General features: G+C 48.6%; 1 protein-coding gene across 2 annotated transcripts; it reads left to right on the plus strand.

The window, feature by feature from the left end:
* Positions 1-1,978: 1,978 nt before the first annotated feature.
* POPDC3 (popeye domain containing 3) lies at positions 1,979-16,825 on the plus strand. Of its 2 annotated transcripts, XM_061989748.1 has the most exons (5): positions 2,017-2,065; positions 2,463-2,638; positions 10,616-11,358; positions 13,144-13,252; positions 14,181-16,825. In XM_061989748.1, the coding sequence occupies exons 3-5, from the start codon at positions 10,868-10,870 to the stop codon at positions 14,499-14,501; spliced, it is 921 nt and encodes a 306-aa protein (XP_061845732.1). In that variant the 5' UTR covers positions 2,017-2,065; positions 2,463-2,638; positions 10,616-10,867; the 3' UTR covers positions 14,502-16,825. The 2 variants fall into 2 exon arrangements, with proteins under 2 accessions (XP_061845733.1, XP_061845732.1); XM_061989749.1 differs by lacking the exon at positions 2,463-2,638 and having other exon boundaries at positions 1,979-2,065.
* The last annotated feature ends 345 nt before the right edge of the window (positions 16,826-17,170 follow it).

Below are 17,170 nucleotides of genomic sequence, written 5' to 3' on the forward strand. Positions count from 1 at the left end.
TGAAGTGGCTGGCTGGAAGGACACTGGGCAGTGCTGGTCTCTCAGTGCATGGTGCCTTTGCCATGTTGCTGTTGTCTCCCTTGGACCTCTCACCCGGGCTTGATCTTCAAGGCTAGATTGAGAAGGTCATTGGTAGTCTCAGTCTTACAGTGCTGGAGAATATTTTATGTGGAGTTGATTGAATTAAAAGGAAAATCATTGCAGTAGAACTGTTCCTTGGTGATCTATGTCTGTGGAGAACAATGATGACCATGTTTCCAACCGAATGCACCTCAAAAAGTGTCTTATGCCATGAACATTTTCCTCTTTCTTTTACAATGAGTTGGAGGAACAATTTTTAATGGATATAATAGTGGTTTAGTAGTGTAATCTCACTAAATGACTAGATCAAATAAAAAGAGTAAATAGTAGGGGTAAATTTGTGCCTAATGCAGTTGGGGATAAATCTGAGCAGGTGGCTGTGTGCTTTCAACTCCACCTGGGTACAAAGAACAAAAAGGGGAATCAGCAGTGCCTCAGAGGTGCCAGAATAGAAATCCCTCAAACTATACTGCTGAAGTGAACAAGATGTGAAATACCATGTGCAAAGCGTGTCTGAGTTGCTGCACAACTCTTTAAATGTTTAATTAATTACAAGAGCCTTAATACTTGATTAGACTGATAAACAGACTCTTTTTCTCTCTCTCTTAAAAATAATAAATACAAAGGTAAGCACTACAACCAGACAATGAAGTTTTGGCTGTCTGTAACTCAGGATAGCTTTGGGTTAAACTGCTCTGGCTCTTTGTTTTCTCAAGGTTTAGGAGAATTGATTGTCTGGGGAATGCATCTTCTTCCCTGGCAAACATGGAGCTAAACATCTCTGGAAATGAAGAAGCCCCTTGGGAAAGCAAGTTCGGGAGTGTTGAGAGAAGCCCTGATCTGCCCTGCACGCTGCCGTGGGACCTGGGAGCTGTCCACCAGCAGGCACCCGAGCTTCTCCGTGCTTACTGTTGAAAAGATCCGCTTATCAAGAAGCAGCTTCTGTAGTGACAGGAGCTGCACAGTGAATATGCTGTGGGTTTTGTTTACATTAACAGCTTGTAAGTCTGTCTCGCTCCATCAATAAATTCTCTGTCCCCGAGACACACAGTGATCGCCGGAGCAAACGCACGGCTGGTCGCTGAAGGGCTCATGCACTGGCAGCGCACCAACAGCTCTCACGACGCTCTGGGGGAAGGCAAATGCTCCATCCGAAGCGGAGTAGCTGAAGATCGCGTAGAAATACGTGCGCTAGTCAGGTAATGACGACGAGCCCGAAGGCAGGGATCTCCCTTCGGAAGAAACGTGCTGCTGGGCCGAGAAAGTGAAAAGACAGTAGAAAGCTATGCTCTTATTTATTCCACACCAACAGTTCCGGCCCTCCTGACCCGAGGCGGAGGTGCCAAACGAGACGCTTTGCTCGGCGCGTCTCCGAAGCGCCGGGGTGCGCGTTCCGAGTCCCAGCCGCGCACACTCCGCTGCCAGGCGCTCGCCCTGAGCGGCCCCGAGGGCTCTCGGCACCCGCCGCCTCCCTCCCCCGACCGTCCCTTCAGCGCCCCTGGGCAGCGGCTGCCGGGGCAGAGGCAACGTGGGAACCCTGCAACGGGAGCGGCTGCCGGGGCAGTGTGGGAACCCCGCAACGGGAGCGGTTGCCGGGGCAGCGTGGGAACCCCGCAACGGGAGCGGCTGCCGGGGCAGGGGCAACGTGGGAACCTCGCAACGGGAGCGGCTGCCGGGGCAGGGGCAGTGGCAGTGCGGGGATCCCGCAGCGGGAGCGGCTGCCACCCCCGAGCTGGCGCTGTCCCCGCAGCCGCCGGTCCGTGCGGCCGGGCGGGAGGCGCCTGCGCGCTGCAGCCGCTGGTGCCGGCCCCGGCGCTGGCGCCGCCCGCAGCTCCCGCCGCCCGATGCCTATTTTAGTCACGGCCGTGGCGCGGTGCCCGTGCGGGACGCGGTGCCGGCGGCAGCAGCCCCAGCTTCAACCCCAACCCGTCCCGTCCGGGCGGAAGGGAAACTTTTCCGAGGGCTGTGCCGGGACGTGGCGCAGGTAAGGGGCGCGGGGCGGGCGGGGGCCGGGGCGGGATGAACCCTCGGCGGGATGAACCCGCCGTCCCGTGAGGCGGAGAGCGGCTGCGCCCCGCCCGGGGCCGGGGGAGCCGGGGCCGCCTCCGCCCCGCCGCGCTCCGGGACGCCCGCGGCAGCGGCCCGTCGGGGCAGGGCTCGGCGGCGGTGCGGGAGGGCTCGGACGGCCGGGGTCAGGCGGGGAGGGCTGCGCTTCTCCGCGGGCCGCCCCGTCGGTGCAGTCGCGACGGGGTTCAGGCGGTGCTTGGAGCTGGGGAGCTGTATCGAGGAGTGGGGCGCGCCGGCCTGCGCTCCCCTCCCGAGGGCTCTGTCTGAAGTGAGACTCTTCGTTACCCGTCTTGGGTTTGCGGTTTGTTCCTTAGGAGAGCGTGGCGTCTGGTTTCTCCGCGGTCGCAGCTGCTGCCAACTCAGACAAATCTGGCTCGGGGAGTATCGCTGCTGCCACGAAACCAACTCGAGATCCGGGAAGCTCTCACTGACTAGGGGTTTATTCACAGGCTCTCGCTGTTTGATTCTCCTCTCTCCCCATTAACAAATGGTAAGAGCAGATGAACCCTGAAATGAAGATGTGGCTCAGCGTTTGCAGTTGTTTCTTTCAAACATGGCATGAAGGCTACAAAACCTCTTTTCCTCAAGCTGCAATATTTCTTTTCGAAGCATGTTTTTACAAACTGTAATGTTTTTACCCCGTTTTCTTCAGCTGCTCTGTAAAGCTTTGTGTGCATCCAGGCTGTCAGTCACTTCATGGGCAAACAGTTTATGGAGCTGATCTCTTGTAATGGTGAATCATGGACCACCTGGTAGTGTTATAAAGATATCACTGATGAAATCTGGCTTCCAGAGTCAGGGCTTTTTGCCACCGTGTTGATTAATGGGAATGTGATTGTATACATGTGAGTGAAAATGTCTTCACTGACCACAGGAAAACAAGAATGGTTTCCCTGTCTGCAGAACTGTTCTGGCTTTCCACAAAGTTCTGTGTGGTGCCAAATGATACAGTGTCTTAAAATGTCAAGATTTGGTGAAATGCCTTGCCTGCAAAAATAGTAAGTATGCTGCAAGTCCTGCAGCAGGGAGAGTTAGACACTGAAACGGGAGGAAACGTGGTGCAGGTAACTGTGACGGCAAAGTTGGTGGCAGGAAAACCTCTTATGGTGAAAGTTGAGAACAGAAAGTTTACTAAGGAGCCAAGTAAAGGCTTGTGAGCTGAAGCTACATGTAGTGTTTTTAATCAAGTGTGCACCCTCTTCAGGGAGGAGATTTTGTTGTTTTAGTGTGAAAAAGGACTCAGGTGAGTGTCCCCAGGTGATGATGATGCAGTTCCTGTAACTGGGCATGCCACTGGCACCCAAAGGTCAGTTGCAGTACAGTGAAGAAAGCCTTGCTTTGTTGATTGTATTACCTGCTGAAACTAAGAGTATTCTGGCTCTTATAGACATAAAACTGATGGAAGTGATATTAAACCGGTGCCATGTGTGCTTCTGCCTGCCTCTGTCTTGTAGGCAAAGCTGCCTGACAGTTGTTGCAGGAAAGCAGAGTGTAGAACTGCACTTCTAACCCCAACCCCCGGCAGAGAGAAGTGCTTTCAGCAGCTCCATTAGGGCATCCTTGCTACCCTTCCCCACGTGTCACTGGCTCGGAGCTCACAGGGCACACAAACATGGCATTTCATGGCTCACTGAGCTGTTTATCTGAGCACACGGCTCAGGACACTCTGGCATCCAGCTTTACGTGCAGGGCTCCTGTGATGAACCAAGCCTCTGTTTATTTCTGTTTTGGGAAGTGATGTCAGGTGGCTGGTTTCCCCTCCAGAGATGCTACTACACCCTGCAAACTCGTTGCAGCTGAGTTCTGCAGAGTTCAGCTGTAGTTCACTCACAGTTTTAAAGCACTCATGAAATATGCATTGCAGCTGCCTTCTCAAGCATCAACTTAAAAGTCAAACCTGTAGAAAAGTCTGAACATGTGCTTTGCTTTGCAGTTGTTATTAAAGGCACAATCAGAGCCCCTTAATTATTCTTTGGACAGTGCTGTTCAATATACAGCAGTTTTACCCAAATACCAGCAATCCATGGTTGGTATAGAAAATCTGTCATTCCATATTCGTGTTTCCTAGGGGGGAAAGGCCTTAAGAGAAAGGAGAGAGGTGATCCTCCTTCTGAGTTTGGCAGGAATACCATGTGTGCTTATGGTGCATCACTTATGATTTGAATTGGAAGAGAATCTTGTAGGGGTTTTTGTTTTCCCCAATATCAGAATCTGTCTAGATGATAAAGTAGACACAGCATCTTTGATACTGGCTTTGCAACCACAGAGGGTTGCATTGTGTGTTTAACAGTGATAGATGAGGAATCACTCAGGTACTGTAAGCTGGGCTTTAAATATTTAAAGACTAATAATAGCAGCTTCAATGTGCAGTGCTTATAAGGAACCTTAAACTGTTCTGTATTGCTGTGGGGTTTTCTTTCTGTCTTGATGCCTCCACCTCACCCAGCTTTCTTCTACTCCTTAAAAAGATGTAGTAGGAATTTGAGCAAGAGCAGGATCAAGCTTTCCCAGCTGCAGACACACAGGCTCAATGAATTGGAAGTGCCACAAAAAGGCTCCTGATAAAGGCTCTGCCTTGTGGGAAGAGGTTTGGGATCCTCTGCAGCAGAGAAAAGGGGTCAGGCCCAGCCTGGCCAGGAGGACAGCCAGTCACTGGCCTTGTGCTGTTGGTGGGTGACTTGTGTAGACTTCAGCACACAGATGGCATTGTGTCTCCGGGGTCAGGCAGCAGCTGACTGAAGGGGATTTTTGGCTGAACGAGAGCCTAAATTTTGGGAGCCTAAATTCTGCCTGGCTGGAGCAGGGTTCTGGCCCCAAAGAGCCCCACTTGGCTGGTGGTTATTTCTCAGAGCTGCCCTGATGGTTGGATGTGTGCCAGCTGCATTCTCTGTGCCTCTCTGAGCACTCCCAGACCTGCACTCTGAGACAGCATCGCTTTACAGGGATGCTCCAGTTGGGCACTGGCAGTGTGACTCAGCCTGGGGGACAGCTGAAAGGACTTGGAATGGTGTGGTTTGGCTGCTTTGCCTGAGGCCTGAGGAGCTTTGCCTACCAAGGGAAAGCCTGCACTCAGAGCACTGATCCAGGGGGTGAAACATGGCAATGAGACATCAGTGAGCCATGGGGTGCCTTCCTCGGCCCAAGGGAATGCAAATCTGTCTGCCCTCCGCCCATGAAGGTGCTCTGGGTGATGCATTTTAGCTCACAGGTGTGGGTCACTTGCTGCCCTTCTCTTGTTGGAGCTGTGATGTTGTGCAGAGAGGAGACTGAGGGAGGGTGAGCTGAGCTGCAGCTGCTCTGTGTCCTGTGATGGAGACACTCAGTGAGCAGGATCCTGAGGCTCAGCTCCTGGGCTTGCATCCATGGTTTGTGTTAGAGCATTCCTTGATAGGACACCCGTTTCTTTGAAACTCAGACAGAAAGGGATGCTGGCTCCACATGAATGAAGGTTTCTTCTGGAAGAAATATGTGAGGAATGTTCAGAGATATACCTGTCTTCAGTGTTTTCTGTTGTCTAAAGTAGCTGCTGAGTTGGTATCAGAAACAGGCTTGTAGACTGCATTGGGAAGACCAGCTTGGTTGCTTCCTAGGTATGTACAGCTTCCTTATATTAAGTAACTTCAGACAAAAGTCCAGAAGACGTTGTTACAGTCATCGAATTTGACTTCCTGTAGAATAAAACCAAAGCATTGTAGTACATCGATTTTTTGGATGAATGGATGCCCAGATTTATTTTAGGTATCAGACAGCATCCTGACTTCCTTAATTCCCAGCAAGGGAAATCCTTAAAGCCATCCCATTGATTAATTACCTTTGCTATGTGTGATTGCTTGTCTTTGAAACCTGAATATATCCAGTTTTATGGGGTCTGATTACCTTGATACCTTTGTCTTTTGGACTGCTTTTCCTCAGGCTCCTTCCATCTTCCTGAATAGATGTTAGGGACTGTGAGGAAGCTGCTGTAGCCTTCTGTGTATTGCACAGGCTGCAATTTCTCAGGAAAACCATTTGTTTTCCAGTGTTGTAATTACTACTTTCTCTAGGATATAGTCTCAAGAAGCTTAGAGTAAGCTAGCTTCTGGTTTTAGTTGCTGTCCAGATTGCTGCATGTATGTTTTGAGTGGGATCAGGAAGAGTTTATCACAGCAAATAGCTTGTTTATCTGCCCATACTTGCCTATGGGCATGTAGCCATCCCTCTCAGTGCACAGCTCCTCTGTGCAGAGTTGGACGTGGCATTGCAGTAGTTGCGTTGTCTCGGTCCCTTTGGGTATCTCTGCCCCCAGGTGAAAGAAGCATGGGGAAAGTCTGCTACCACTGAGGGCAATAGGTGTTAGCAGGGGTCAGAGAGGGGATTTCAGGGACGTGGGGGCCATGGAAGGAAGGGGTATGTTACTTGACCTATGTGTTTACATTACATGTTGGGGGAAGCCAGCTTAGGGAAATGCACCTGGGGAAATGGTCTAGTGGTCAACAGGGCTGGGACAAAGGTTGGACTTGATGATCTTAAAGGTGTCTTCCAGCGAAAACAATTCTATGGTTCTTCAGCTTGGAGGAGACTGAGGGGTGACCTTATTCATGTTTAGAAATATGTAAAGGATGGGTGTGAGGAGGCTGGAGCCAGGCTGTGCTCAGTGATGGCCAATGACAGGACAAGGGGCAATGGGCACAAGCTGGAACAGAAGAGGTTCCAAAGAAACACAAGGAAAAACTTGTTCCCTGTTGAGGTGAGGGAGCACTGGCAGGGGCTGCCCAGATGGGCTGTGGAGTCTCCTTCTCTGGAGACATTCCAATCCATGTGGGCAAATTCCTGTGAGCCCTGCTCTAGGTGGTGTTGCTCTGGCAGGGGGGTTGCACTGGATGAGCTTTCCAGGTCCCTTCCAACCCCTATCATTGTGTAACTCTGTGATGCAAGGGAAAATCTTCCCTTTTGCTTCCAGTCTTGTGGCAAACAATCCATTGGGGCTGTTTACACGATCACATGTGTGGCTCTAGGCCTGCCAACACCTATGGTGTGAAAGTTCTGAGAGGCTTCTGACTGAATGCTTGGGGTAAGACAACTAAAGAACAAGGAATTCAAACTCTGAATAGCTTTACTTCTGAGTTAATTAAAAAGACCAAAGGGAGAATTACTGGTTGCCTGGGGGCTTTTAGGGCTTATTTTTCACAGATATTGTTAGTTGCTGACTCTGGATCACAACACTCAGCTGGTCTGAGTCATCGTGACAAAAATGAGGTGTACACTACCCAGTTCTCAAGCTAACAAAAAATGTACATAGCTGGTAATTCTTTGTGAGAATACTACAGTGCATGGGGAAAATACCCACTCGAGGAGGGAGAGGTTGGACTATGTGCATTGAATTCCTCTGTAAGCTCGTTCTGTTTGGGCTGGTTCAGTAACACTGCTCATGTGGAGTTTGAAGTTGCTGCAGGTATTTGTTTTGGAAGGTATAAATAAAATATTGCATTCACTGCTTTGAAGCTCCAGCAAACTCGTTGCTTTTTACACTTTCTGATGACAGCTTAGTCCTTTCAGCAGTGCTGCAGTTTGTTTTAAAGAATCGTGGAATCACAGAGTGGTAGGGGTTGGAAGGGACCTTTAGAGATCATCCAGTCCAACCCCCCTGCAGAAGCAGGGTCACCTAGATAAGGTTGCACAGGAACATGTCCAGGCAGGTCTCCTTCTCTGGAGACATTCAAACCCAGCTGGATGAGTTCATGTGTGACCTCCTCTAGGTGGTCCTGCTCTGGCAAGGAGTTGCAGTGGATGAGCTTTCCTGTTCCCTTCCAGCCCTTGAGATTCTGTGATTTTTTTTTTTTTTTGCAGGACTACTGAAAAAAGTGGGGATTTTGCACACAGTGGTTTGTGAAGACTGAGTCCCATCCAAAAGCAAGCAGAAGTACAGGACAGTTTTTCCAGGGCTTTGTTTTTGTGTCTGATGGCTCTTTATCTGTGTCCCAGTGGTGTGCTGTTCCTTCCAAATTATTTTGACCCATCTTGTCCTGAATAGATGTTTTACAGCAATGCTTTGAGCTGTGACATGGGCATTGCTATAAGCAAATGCTATTATAGCATTGCCATAAGCAAACTGGAAATTAGAATCATAGCATCACAGAATGGTAGGGTTGGAAGGGACCTTTAGAGATCATCCAGTCCAACCCCCTGCAGAAGCAGGGTCACCTAGATCAGGTCACACAGGAACATGTCCAGGCAGGTCTTGAAGACCTCCAAGGAAGGAGCCTCCACACCCTCCCTGGGCAGCCTGTTGAGCATAAGTGTTGTGAAATTATTGCAGTGTCAAGCTATTGCAGTGTGTGACTTTACATGACACAAAGATGTTGGTAATGGGAGTTAGATTACAGTATGGATCTGTGGTGGTTTTGTTTGTGGCATACACACAGCTTCCCATGTCACTTCTCAGTCATGGTTCCATTCAAAACGCTGCTGGAGGGGTAGGTGTTGATGGTAGATGTTAAGGTCCTCAGGAGAACTGCAGTAGAGCTGAACTATTAACAATAATTCAGAATCATTGTTATCTATAATTCTGTTGTTAAAAAATCAAACAGGAAACTTGTGCTGCTGCTTTGTGACCGTGCAGTGGAAATGCTGGCTGGATTCAGGACACAAGGTCTGGGAACTACATCTTCCACTTCTGTTTTGTTTGGGTTCAGGACTCCTACCTCCTGGTCACAGATGTACTGCCTAAAGTTCCATGTGCTCTCACCATGCCTAGGTAACTTTTCTAGTAGCTGATGCAGTTCTTGTTTCCCATCCTCCAAAGGCTAAATCCTGCATCTGGGAGGAATCGTTTGCCAGAGGAGGGTATTTGGGTAAAGAGGCAGGCAGAAAAGCTTATAGATACACACCACCTTGTTGTTGTAATGCACTAGGAGATGGAGCATTCCAATTTGGAGAGGTCCCGTGCTGTTTAGCTGTGATGCTTCTGACAGTCAGTGACTTCCCCATCGCCACTCCCAGAGAGGGAGAACCTTTCTCCTTTAGCTTTTCCTCTGAGCACCGCTGCTCAGTTAGTGAGGAGTTTACCTCTCCATTTAGCATTAGTGTCTTTGAACCACGGAATTCTTGTTGAGGCTTGAATGAACTTAAAGCTGTGGCAGCAAGGAAATGTGACACAACTTGACTTTATTCATTTCTTAGCCCTGTCACTGTGAAAAAAACCCACTGCTGAAGCCCTGCTGAGGGATGTTGGATGCTCCCCTGCACCAGCACTACTTTTTAACTAGTGACTTAGAATCATAGAATGGTAGAGGTCATCTAGTCCAACCCCCTGCAGAAGCAGGGTCACCTAGATCAGGTCACATAGGAACATGTCCAGGCGGGTCTTGAAGACCTCCAAGGAAGGAGCCTCCACACCCTGAACTTCTGTGACTCTTGAAAAAAACCCCAGAAAAGTGATCTTTGATATTCTGGTGACTCTAATAATTTAGACAGCAAGATGTTTCTTGCCTTCCCCACCAGGAGAAGAACCAGACAGTTAAGGGCTTTGGTGGGTTTCAATCCTGATTGCTCTGCCATTTCTGTTATGCCTAATCTCACTTTGCAGTGTGTATTTTTACTGTAAAAGACAGAGATAGAAAACTGGGTTTTGATTCCTTATTTTTAAATCTGTGAGGGTTTTCTCATGCTTTCTGGTTGTGTGCTTTACTCTATATTTAAGCCTTAGGAATACATCCCCATATGGAAGCGACCAGCGTGTTTAACATTGTACTGTGTTGAACAATAAAGTTGTGGTCTGTTGTGTGAAACTATACAAGGCAGGACTTTGAATGGTGTAAAACTGATTTGTAAATGCCCTTTGAGAAGTGTTTTGCAGGACTGTTTACTTCATGTCCTAAAAACGTGATCCATATAAAGCTACCTTTAAGCTTTGCACTCTTCTGTATAAGTGACAGCTTTTTGCCTGTCATCCTCGGAGTAGAACAGACCATCCCCTGTGATACTTGGGTTTGCCTTATTATGGTGTTTGAGGACATAGCTTGTTATCTCTGAGGACAGAGAGCAGCCTTGCTCAGCTTGTTAGTGAGAGTGGTTTGGCTAAAACTCAGAGTGAGATGAAGGAGTGAACAAGAAAGAAGAATTCCCTGTCACTTGTCCAAGAGCTACGTAGGGCATCAAGTGAGAGACACGGGCAGCAGGTCCAGGACCAACAAATGCAAGGGCTTGCTCAGCAGTTAGGCTGTGGAAGGCTTTGGCACAGGACGTTGTGATGTGATGTACAGGTGTAGATGGATTCAGTGGCAGTTCAACGGTTGCTGCAGGGTTCATACATACAGAAACACGATCTCCAATGGAGCGAATGTTAAGGTCTGATCCTGGAATCACAGGGCTGCAAGGGAAGTTGGAAGGTTGTAATGCAGTCTGTGGTTTTAGACGATAAAAGCTTTGAGAGAGTTTAACTGATGGAAATCGCTTTTATAAGTAATTCATCTTTTCTTCACTTGTCCAGATTGGATGAGGCTGCAGAATGGCATGGCCAAAGTCAAACCAGTGCATGAACAGATGAGAAACAGCATTGCCTTCTGAGAACATTCCCAGCTGCTGGGAATCCTAAGTGTGACCTCACTGCCAAAAGAGACCCCGACGTTATGTGATCGTTGAGCAGAGTTTGCGAGGATGGAAAAGCAAAGGACCCCGCTGCCAGAGTCTCGTAAATAAAGACTTCCAAGATTCAGCTGAGCCGAAACAAATTATTCCAGCCATGGGAGAAAATGCAAGTTTTTGGGAAAGTTTGATATATGCACATCCTACGTGTACTACCTGGAAGCAAGAGGCAGAGGGATCCATCTACCACCTAGCCAGTATTCTCTTTGTGGTGGGCTTCATGGGTGGAAGTGGATTCTTTGGGCTGCTCTACGTTTTCAGCTTGCTGGGGTTGGGCTTTCTCTGCTCCTCCGTTTGGGCTTGGCTGGATGTCTGTGCTGCTGACATATTCTCTTGGAATTTCATACTGTTTGCTATATGCTTCGTCCAGTTCGTTTACGTCACCTACCAAGTTCGGAGTGTTTCCTTCGACAGAGAATTCCAGGAGCTCTACAGTGCTCTCTTCCAGCCTCTGGGAATTTCTTTGACTGTCTACAGGAAGATTGTTTTGTGCTGTGACGCAGAGGTGGTTACCCTGGAGAAGGAACATTGTTATGCCATGCAGGGAAAAACACCTATTGATAAACTGTCCCTGCTTGTATCAGGCAGGTTTGTATTTGTTTGCTCAGACTTACTGCAGATACCTTTTTTCCCTTCCTCCTTCTTGTAAATGAAAGCGGGGGGAGGAGGGGAGAAAAAGCCTTATTTGTGTATTGTTTGTTCATTTTCCAGTACAATAGATTAAATATTAATGCCAGTAATATAAATATTAATAGGCTAAATATGCTTGTCTGGGGCAGCACTAGCCTAAAAACACTAATCAGAAAATCTGTAATGGCATAAGGAAAAGGACTTGAAGTCGTTCTTTTCCAGACCACTGTATCATAGCACTGAGCAGGTTAGGCAGATAAAGGGAGCAGACGTGTGCTTTGGTCTTCAGGCTACGGTTTGCTGTCTGCCTACTGCCTAGCTGGTGAACACAGCATCTTTCTTTGCTAGTGTTGTCTGAAACAGGGCTTGACCTTGATACAAATTGTTTGGTTGCTTTCTGAGGGGTAGAAGAGAGTAAGGGAGAGCAGAAGGCCTTAAAAGCACCCTTCCATTACAAGGGAACATAGTTGAGCTCTATCAAGATTTGCAGAACCGAGTCTACTGTTGCTATGAGCTGTGGCCCTTAGACCCTGAGGCAACAAATCCACCTGCTTGTACCCTCTGCTTACCAAAGACCCTTCTGGCAACCTTACTGATGCTTTCCTGAAGGGAAATGCTGGCTTTAACATATATGAAGTGATATAAGGTACCAGACCACCACAAGTGTAGATGGGATAGCCAGAGATGGTGGCCATGGTCTACCTTTGATGGGAAGCTTTGTAGTTGTATTTTGACAGCCTGCTGCATGGAGAGATGGAGTTTGTAGGCAGCTTCTAATTTAGCTGATTTAAGGCTACTTGCAGTGAACAATGTAGATTTTAGGTGATTGTCCCAAGTGATACTCTGGCTCACAGCATTTTTGAGAGCCGTCCAGAAAATACCATGTGGGGAGTTGCTTTTGGTCATAGTCCTACTGAAGAGAGGTGTCCATCCTTCTAGATGCTCAGTAACCATACAGGTAGTTCCTGCTGCCCTCCTTTGTGCAGTACAGGGCTGCTGCTTCTGATTTTGTAAGAAACATTCATCTCGGTGCAGAGCAGACGCAAAAAGAAGGCTCCTACAGCTTCCTTTTTCCTCTTTTAACTCGCAAGGTTTAAACCTATGTTTCCTGCTTGTGTGCCTTCAAACTTAAATGTTTGTGACTTTTAAAAGTGGAAAGAGGTATTTTGGTTTGGCATCTGCAGAAGGCCACAGCATTTGCACAGAGATCCCATACCTCCACGCTGTTCTCCTGGCTCCAGAGGCAGTCCTGTGGCCACGTAATTCCTGTTAAACACTGAGAAAGCTCTGCCTAACACATCATGGGGATCTCCTGCTTCCCAGCTCCCCACTTTGGTCCTTCTAAAATGCATATTTGCCAGATCTGGAAGTATATCCCATAGCTTTCAAATGAAGGAGGCAAAAACAAGTGTAACATGCATTGGTCTTTCACCTTTCCAGAGCATGCTGGCCTTTTCGTGACAAAGCTTGCACATCGCTGCACAGACCTGCCCCAGAGAGAAAATTACCTGAATAAGGCCTGGAAATGTTTGCATTTCAGTTACATGATTTTCTTGTATTCCCTTTCAACTGGCCTGATCAAATTGGGCTCAAAAATATAACTAGGACTCTGTTGGCCAGTGATTGCTTTTCCATGCTCTCAAACCTACACTTCAACTCCTCACACAGTAGATGTAGCACCTTCTTGTTGCAGTCATTGCTGCACAAGTAGTACTAACCAATTAACACATCTTGTCTTGTTAGGATCAGAGTGACAGTCGATGGAGAGTTTCTGCATTATATTTTTCCTCTTCAATTTCTGGATTCTCCTGAATGGGATTCACTGAGGCCCACAGAAGAGGGAATATTCCAGGTAAAAGCAGAGGTTGGCTGGTTGGGGTTTTTTAATACAGCAGAAAATTGTTCAAGTACTTAATTGTCTTGGAAATAAACTCACTTAATTGTTCATTTGTGAAATGATACAATCAAGTGGCATCCCGTTAATTCAGGGAGGGACGTCCTCTTTACCTGATGGTCTGGTTATGCTGTTTGTATCTGCTTTCTGTTTGCATCTTGTTACAACAAACAAGGTTTTTCTTGAAACCCCCCACCTCATTTCTAGGTGAGCCTACTTGAGCAGGGGTTTGGGCTGAATGGGTCCCTTCCAATCCTGACCATGCTGTGATTCTATAAAGCTAATCCGGGAGGTTGGCTCTGTTTGCATTCTTTGGCTGGGCTAAAAAATCCTCCCAGAAGCCAGGTTTGCAGGAGGCGTGTGGAAGTTGGCACTGAAGAGATTTCCCTGCAGGGGGGTGAACCGGAGAGCACGGGCTGTGGGTACAGCTCGGCGTGGGAGGAATGATGTGGGACACCGTCAGCCCTCACGCTGCTGTCACTTGACTGACACCAGCTCGTGCCTGTGTGAGATCCGATGCCTTGTGTCACGAGGGCAAGTGGCATTTGTCGAGAGCTTTCTTTAGAGCTGGCGGTGCAGCTGTGGCTGCCGGGAGCAGAGCAGGGAGCGCGGGGCCGGAGCACACCGTCAGCCCGTGTCCCGCCTGGGGCTGCCGCGCAGGGTGGCCGAACGCCCTGCTGTCACAGGCGCTGGCACCATGCACTCATTCCATCCCTTCCCACTCGCCCTTGGCATGCAGTAGGCAGAGCTCTCGGGCTGGGTGGAACGGCTTCAGTTGCCATTGTGTCCGTTGCAGGCACGGCCTGTGTAGCTGCTGAGCGAGAGGGCCCGAGTCAGCACGGCAGCGGCCTTATCGCCGACCTAACGTCAGCCGTGTCTTCTGCAGGTGACGCTCACAGCAGAGACAGACTGTCGGTACGTGGCCTGGAGGAGAAAGAAGCTGTACCTGCTGTTCGCTAAACACCGGTTCATCTCCCGCCTCTTCTCGGTTCTAATCGGGAGCGACATCGCGGACAAACTGTACGCGCTGAACGACAGGGTGCACGTGGGCAACGACTCCCGCTACGACATTCGCTTACCCAACCTCTACCACGTGGCGCTGCCCGAGAGCCCTCCGGTGCAGCTCTCGCACCGCCTGCAGAGAGGGTCCCCCCGGCGCCAGCCCGCGGCGCTCACCCACTGCGGCCCCTTGGGCACACGGGCCTAGGAGGGAAGCTGCTGCTGCGGCCCGTCCCCAGAGCGACACGGGGAGATGCTGCGTGGGGAGGAGGAAGAGCGGGAAGCAGAACGAGACCCAGTCAAGCCAAATTTGACTGACAAGTGCCATTTACTTCCATTGGGGTAGCTTGAATCCTGCCTCTCTGCAAGAGCCAGCGGGTTGGCTTTTGCGTTCTTATCTGTGCAATGTGTTTAGTTTATGTCGGTTCTTCTGTTTACCATCATAGAATGGTAGGGTTGGAAGGGACCTTCAGAGGTCATCCCATCCAACCCCCCTGCAGAAGCAGGGTCACCTAGATCAGGTCACACAGGAACATGTCCAGGCAGGTCCTGACGACCTCCAAGGAAGGAGCCTCCACACCCTCCTTGTGCAGCCTGGGCCAGGGCTCCCTCACCCTTACTCCATCATCTCCTTACTTTTGGAGGAAAACAAACCATGTCAGGCTGAAGTGTTACTGTAGTTGTGGCAGCCTCTGCGTTGTGGGATTTATTTCTAAAGAAAAAGACCCAAAATTATTTGCCATGGTGAAGTATGGTCAATGAAAACGAGCTGTCTTCAAAACACAGCAGCTTGCTTGTAGCATTCGCGTTTATGCCATGTGAACATTGCCTCAGTTAACACGAAGAATACTGCAGAAAAAGGCTGAGACCTGTTGCATTGGGTTTGTTTTTTAAAGAATTGAAAGATTTTGAAATGCACAGCAAGATTCTTTAAAAAACAAAGAAAATGAAACAGCAAATTCTTTCCCACAACCAACTGGTTTTTCTCTTGACTGTCCTAACAAGGTATTATGTAAATACAAGCATAAATGTCATTGGTGGCATTAGAAAAGGGAAGGAGTTGCAACTGCTGCACATACAGCTTAGGGAAATGATTGTGTAGCTTTCCTGCTAGGATGTGATGCCATAGGGCCTAGGCTTCCACAGTGTCAGTGCCACTCGTGACGTGCAGTACCTACTGTTCATCAACCAGCTGCCAAACCACTGGAGTGTGTTTTACAATAGTCTTTTCAGCCAGGTTTGTCAGGAAGAAACTAAGAAACAGCCGCAGCAATAAATACCATTTTTAACCAAAACATTCTTGTTTAGCTTCTAGAGTCATTTTCCTCTGCCTGTGAAACTTTTTGCTTTAAAAACCATTCTCTCTAGGTCTGTGGTGTTTCAATGGCATAAGGGGGCACCAGCTCATGCAGGAGAAAGCTGGTTTCAACCCTTGAGGTCACTGTGCCTTTGGGGAGAAGCATCTGAATGTCTTTGCTAACTCACCTTCCTGCTGCTCTGCCTGATGCCTGCCACTAATCAAAACATGAGCAGCATTACTATTTTATGGGACTGTATTTGCTGTGTGGTACATCTGGAGGTAGGTCATGTTTTTAATGCTTTGGAACTGCTGGAGCGTTTGATAGGACAACCCTTCTGTGTTGGTGTATGTGCAGGTATGCATCTGAGTTTAGACCTTGGGAGTTGTTGCTGGAGGCTGTGAAATAATGATGCAACCTCATGCTTAAAAGATAAGCATGCAGTGTAATTAAGAAAGCTGTTAGGAGTGATGTGAAACACTACCTGTTTGAAGGACCTTCAGTGTAGCACAAACAATGTTGGATGAGTTTCACTTTTAGCTCTGCATCCTTCCCTTTCTCAGAGAGAAGCAGCTGCCACACATAAATATCATGGCAAGCAATGTGAGAAGCCCCAAATCCTTCTAATAACCCTTCCACGTGGTGTATCCTGTATGTGCTACTGAATGTGTAAGTCCCAGATTCACAAAGCTACTTTGTCTTGGTCAAAAGATAATTGGAAAAAAGCAAACAAAATTCATTGGTGGTAGTTAAAGACTGGCCCAGAAAATAACTAAAGGCCCAGAGAGTGAGAGGCTGGCACTGTGTGATAGGGATGTGCAGCTGTGTGCCCTCCTCCTCTGCTTTCCATGGCTAAGGAACAAGATGTTGGGCCACCTAACCCCTGGGTAAGACTCAGCACATGTACTCTCCTGAAACGTTATGGTTGTGATTAGTGCTGGATTTGTCAGCAGCTGGGACTGCTGGAGAGAGGCCAGCACAGGGACACCAATATGATCAGGGGACTGGAGCATCTTCCTTATGAGGAAAGGCTGTGGGACCTGGGGCTGTTTAGTCTGGAGAAGAGGAGACTGAGGGGGGAATCTTACCAATGCTTATAAATACTTAAAGGGTGGATGTTGAAAGGATGGAGCCAGTCTTTTTCCTGTAGTGCCCAGTGACAGGACAAGAGGTAACAAGCAAAAGCTGGAACACAGGGAGTTCCACTGGAAGAAAAGGAGAAACTTCTTTGCTGTTGAGGTGAAGGAGCCCTGGCCCAGGCTGCCCAGGGAGGGTGTGGAGGCTGCTTCTTGGGAGGTTTCCAAACCTGCCTGGACATGTTCCTGTGTGACCTGATCTAGGTGAACCTGCTTCTGCAGGGGGGTTGCATTGGATGATTTCTAAAGGTCCCTTCCAATCCCCACCATGATGTGATGCTGTGCCTGAGGAGGGTAAGAAGTGCATCATCTCTCTTGGATGTTGTCTTGCTGTGCCTTGTGATGCCTGCTCTGCTTCACCTGGCTGAGCTGCTCTGAAAACCTTAGCTGGTTTTTCATAGCTGATTTTAAAATAGCCCCTCATCTCTCGTTCTGACAACGTA

The sequence above is a fragment of the Colius striatus genome, chromosome 2, assembly GCF_028858725.1.
Source record: "Colius striatus isolate bColStr4 chromosome 2, bColStr4.1.hap1, whole genome shotgun sequence".
Lineage (NCBI taxonomy): Eukaryota > Metazoa > Chordata > Aves > Coliiformes > Coliidae > Colius > Colius striatus.